The 5,227-nt window shown below is 57.6% G+C and overlaps 1 protein-coding gene across 1 annotated transcript; it reads right to left on the reverse strand.

Moving 5' to 3' along the window:
- Window positions 1-227: 227 nt before the first annotated feature.
- Pla2g2e (phospholipase A2 group IIE) lies at window positions 228-4,866 on the reverse strand. The gene is made up of 6 exons (XM_010614247.2): window positions 4,830-4,866; window positions 4,649-4,717; window positions 3,312-3,384; window positions 2,406-2,544; window positions 2,098-2,204; window positions 228-542 (listed from the first exon to the last, which is right to left on the reverse strand). The coding sequence occupies exons 1-6, from the start codon at window positions 4,830-4,832 to the stop codon at window positions 379-381; spliced, it is 555 nt and encodes a 184-aa protein (XP_010612549.1). The 5' UTR covers window positions 4,833-4,866; the 3' UTR covers window positions 228-378.
- Between the last annotated feature and the right edge of the window lie 361 nt (window positions 4,867-5,227).

Below are 5,227 nucleotides of genomic sequence, written 5' to 3' on the forward strand. Positions count from 1 at the left end.
CTTGACCCCATCACCCACCCCACGCTCATAGGAGTCCCGGCTCTTGGGGGATGCGTCAGGGACTGGTGAGGGGCAGGGGCAGGGCATGGGAGGGCCTGCTGGGGCCCAGGATACTGAGCTGGCCAGAAGTTGCTCTTGTGTCCTTTCTCCCCCAAGTGCACTGTGATGGCCCTTAGCTCTATCCTGCACGGCAATTACTCACTATCACCTGCCCATTTTGTGGGTACCAGAGGGTCCCATGGCTCCTCCCCGGGGGAGACAGGGCAGCCCAGGAAGCCACAGCCCAGGAGTGCTGTGGGAAGGACAGGTGTGCAGGAAAGGAATTTCCCAGAGGGAGGGCTTTGGTTCTGAGCTTCCCCTGGCCTGGGATTACAGCAGTCAGAGGCTGGGCCGAGGAGATGGGCAGGGTGGGGTGGGTCCCGTGCACAGCTTGTTGGGGTAATTGACATATTTGTGGTCGAAGGTGTCCAGGTTCTGGCGGAAGCAGAGCGCAGCCTCCTTGTCACACTCGCAGGTCTGCCTCTGGCATGTGGTCCTGCCGGCTGCATGGGACAAAGTCAGAGACTTGTGGATGGAGGTTCGGGCCTCCCGCTCTCCGACACAGATGGGGCGGCTCCTGGATGCCGGTGGGTCCCTGATCTTGACCCCATCACCCACCCCACACTCATAGGAGTCCCGGCTCTTGGGGGATGCGTCAGGGACTGGTGAGGGGCAGGGGCAGGGCACGGGAGGGCCTGCTGGGGCCCAGGATACTGAGCTGGCCAGAAGTTGCTCTTGTGTCCTTTCTCCCCCAAGTGCACTGTGATGGCCCTTAGCTCTATCCTGCACGGCAATTACTCACTATCACCTGCCCCTGCCCAGGGGATTTCTAGGCCACCCCTTCCCTGTGACTGTGTACTATGGCCATAAGCAAAGGGAAGCTAAGAAATGCTGCACTCAACTCCAGAAGGCCTGTGTGAGCCTCCGAGTGGCCCGTGTCCAGGCTTGCGCTGTTAGGCCCCTCTGCTGCAGCTGTCTCTCTGACCAAAGTAACTCTGGCTCCCTTTTGTTCTGCGAAAACATTCCCCTGTCCAGAAGGGTCCTGGTGCCTCACTTCCTACTCCAAGGGAAGACTCAATTGCATGGGATTCTGCCCACACCCGCTATTTCCGCAGGACTGAGCGGAAGGGGCGTGGTTCCCTGACAGCCTCTTTGCGAGTCTCACCCGGAACTGGACTCAGCTGGCGAAGCGGGCATGGGAGCTGGGGAAGTGGACGCTTTGTAGGGGCTGTCACCTGTCCCAAGGCACATGGGGGGCAGAAGGTGAAGCCCCAAGAAGACCCAGAACCTGTCGGACCTATCTGAAACCTCCCTCCCCTCATTCGCTCAGCACCATCATGACAGCGGATTATGCCAAACTTGCACGAACCCTCCGCGAAGCGGGAGCGCACTACCTAACAAAGCTGCCTTGCTGAGTGGACCGACTGCGGAAACAAGAAGCTCTGAGTCAGCTCAGCCTCGGTCTGGTGTCCCAGGTCCTTCTCTGCACCGCACCTGCTAGGCCCTGCCCTCCCTCCAGGCTGCGCTTGACTTTACAGCAGGAAGAAGGCTTGATTGATCCTTTGATCTGCACACCCTGGGCACTCTCGTGGCCTGGGCTGCTTCCCCATGTGGGCCCCAGAGGAAAGCTAATTGGTCCAAATAGGCATTGGCTATGGATATGGCTGAGTGGAGCAAAATGGGCCCGGTCTTACAACCCTCCTGGGGAAGTCAGCCCTTGGGAACAGGAGCCCTGGCTCACATGAACGTTGCTGTTGGCTCCATCCTAGGGCTGGGCGTGAGTCCAGCTGCTGTGGATGTGGTGTCTCTGGCTGGAAGCACTAGAGCTGAGGTGTGGTGCGGACTGCAGTGAAGGGCCACGGAGTTTTCCAGCCCCAGTGCCCAGCGGCATCTGGGCAGACGGACAGACCTCTCTAGTCTTACGTGATGATGGGACCCTCATGCCTCCAGCCCGGGTTCTGGCTCTGACAAGGTCAAAGCTCGCTATCAGGAGGGGCTTCCTGCTTCACGCTGTACCCAACCGCTCCCAGTGTCTGGGCCGCTCTAGGGTTCTCTTACCACAGACGATGCTACCCTGGCTGACAGAGAAGAGATACTTCTCTAGCTTGGGTTCACAGCCCAGCTTCTCCACTCGCCCATAGCAGCAGTCGTGGGCATGGCAGCACCTGTGGGGTCACAGTCAACCTGCAGGGGTCTGTGAGCCAGGCTGGGTAGGACCCGGGGCTGTCCAGGCCCCAGGCCCCAGGCCCCAAAGGAGCTTGAAGGAGAGGGTCAGTCTTTGTGTCCAGGTGCCCTCAGATCCTCCCTCCTCTGGGGATGCTCTGGCTCCTCCTCCGCCCAGGGGTCCCTGCGGGCTACTTCCTCACCAATCAGTCTGGTCCACAGGCCTATGGGCGCCACCAAGGCCACAATAGCAGCCGTAGTCGTTGTACTGCAGTGCTGACTTCCCTGTCATCTTTTCAATCATTATCCCAAACTGCACCAGGTTCCCGCTGGCCAGAGCCGCTGTGGAGGGACAGGGCAGAGGCCAGTAGTTCCCTCAGGACCACCGAACATCTCATCCAGGGTCCAACCCTGAGGTCTCCTCAAATCTAATTCCAGACATCTCAGCTGTCCAGTGAAACTCCCGTCCACAAAGCGCCCAAAAACCAACAATAGTGACATGACAGTAAGTAATTTTGCACCCTAATCCCTTAATCCTGCCCCATCAGATCCACGTCACCCACCCCGTGTGCCCCACTGACTCCCAGAATATTGCTCGCTCACCCCTTCTGGGTTCTCCCCACTGGCTGTTCAAACCTCTCCCAAAGAATCGTTACTTTTTCCCCAAAGAATTGTTGTTTTTGGCCCCTGTATGTCCCCCTAGATCTCACCAGACACCACTAGATATATTTCCTAACCACCTTGATGAATCTCTCTGAATTCCTCAGGGTCCTTCTGATTCAGTCTTGGTGAGGGTGGGAGGTGTCCAAGACAGGCTGGAGCCAGAAACAGAAGCCAGCGTGGTGGAGGAGCCCTGTGTGTACCGCCGGGGTCCCGTGCCCCTCGCCTCTTCTCAGGCTGCATTTCCCGCCTCTCCCTCCCCTCTCCTCCTGTAGCCACTGCTAGGTTATTCCAAGCTGGCCTCAGTATCACCCTGGTTAGTGGCATGAAGGAGGTGACCTTCACATTTCGTGCCCATGATGCTCTCAGCAGAGCCCGGCTCAGGGACATCCAAGGAGCTGGGGTTGCCAGTTGGGGTAGGGACGGGGAAGGTCATGGAGGTCACTTACCCAGGACACAAAGGAAGGTCAGGACAGGGGGAGGTTTCATCCTGGAAGGGAGGTGAGGAGCGGGCAGAAGAGCCTGCAGCAGCAGAAGGAAGGGAGCAGGGTCGCCTCTGATCTGGGCACCTCCCAGTTAAATACTATGTCCTGTCCACTCCCCACCATTAACCCCCGAGTGCCCGATGATGCAATAATCCTTCCAGGTCTGACACTTGGGCCAGGTCCCCGGGGGAGGGGCCTGGCAGCATGGGAGTGAGAGTGAGGCCATCCCGGGCTCTCTCCCTTCTGCCCTCCCCACTGCCCACCTCTTCCGAATCACCGCCCCAGCTCCCACGGACTGAGCCAGGGGCCACTGGCCGTGCTGTGCTTTTCATTCTTGGCATCTCTTCCTCCATCCTATTTTTCCCGATTCGGCCGCTGAGACATGGAGAGGCAGGGAGACTTCAGTTCTCCCAGCCTGGGAGGGCCCAGTGCCGAGCCTGTCATTTCCATGGTTCCACTGGGCCGAACCGGAGGCAGGATGTCCTCCCCTGCCTTCCCTGTTCCCTACCTGCAACTGGGATAACTCGACTGTCCACTTTTGTCAGTGTTCGGGGCTTGCTGAGTCTGTGGCCAGTCCTGGCATCTCTGCTTATTACGTGGCCTTGGGCAGGTCCTTTCCTTGCTAGCGCCTCAGTCTTCCTATCAGTGTCACAGGCCTGGAAGACCTCGCCTCTCTCCTGCCGCTAAGTAGCTGGACTTCTCTAGGTATGTCCGAGGCACAATGCAACACCCCAAGGGATCCCAGCAAACCCTCAACAGCCCTCCCATTCTCCAGAGAGGAACCTGGAGCGCGTGCCTAAATAAATGCTGAGCCACAATTTGGGCTCAGACATCCCAAAGGAAAAATTATCCCAGGAAGGAAAAGTTATCTACCAGGCAAAGAAGGCACAGTGCCTACTGCCTATGGAACTTTGGGGGTGTCCCCCAAAATCTTCTAATTTCTTACAAAATCAGAAGAATGGTCTGGATTATATTTGTCTTTACATTACTGCAATTGTAAAATTTAGTTTTGTTTTTTTTTTTAATCTGGAAGAAAGACATGTCCAAGGCCCCCAGATAAAGATTATGCTGAGTTTGAACGGAAGCTGGCTTCGGGCCCTGATTTGGGGCCTGGGTCACCCTCCTTGCTGGAAGAAGAGACCCAGGAGCTGCCAGTGGCTGGGACTCCCAGGAAGGAATCCAGACAACCTGTGTGGGCTAAGAGGCTGGAGCCCCCTTGGGGAGGTTTTGCCTTGAAGTCAGACAGGGACAGAGGCTGAGCCTCAAAGATTCCTGGGCCTCCACTTGGGCTTAAAGCTCACCTGCCTCCTTGCTTGCCCCTTCACTCCTGCTGATGACTCCCCCGGGCCTCTCCTTGCTGTGTTCTCACCCTGTGGTACAGAAGACTAGGGGCTGGGGGGCCAGAGAGGGGAGTACACCTGCCCTGGAGCTCCCAGCGGCTGTGAGTCGTGCTCTTCTGGGGTGAGGGTGCCCTCTGCTCACCATTTCCTTTTGATTTTAATGAGGGTACCTCGTGGCAGACCCTGGCTCCTGGCCTGGGTCACCAGAGCTCAAACAGTGAGTCACCAAGGATCTGCCTCCTCCTAAATAGCTGAAAATTAGCTTTGGTCCCTGGGGTGGCTTGGATCACTGCTGTTCCTGCACAGCCGGACTGGTCCCAGGGAGAGTCAGGTGTTAGAGACAATCGCCTCTGTGACCCATTTTAAGGATGAGCCTGGGCAAGACCCTGCCTGTCTGTGCCTCTGGCAGAAAAACCCAGGGTGTTGTCCAGAGCCTGGCGGGGGTAACACAGCAACTGAGAGACTGCTATGCTGCAATAGTGGTAGGACCTGGACCTGGAGGGTGGCTGTAGGCATCTGGAAAAGGTCATCGGCATGATG

This window comes from Fukomys damarensis, unplaced genomic scaffold (assembly GCF_012274545.1).
Source record: "Fukomys damarensis isolate Sample0158 unplaced genomic scaffold, DMR_v1.0_HiC HiC_scaffold_23, whole genome shotgun sequence".
Classification (NCBI taxonomy): domain Eukaryota; kingdom Metazoa; phylum Chordata; class Mammalia; order Rodentia; family Bathyergidae; genus Fukomys; species Fukomys damarensis.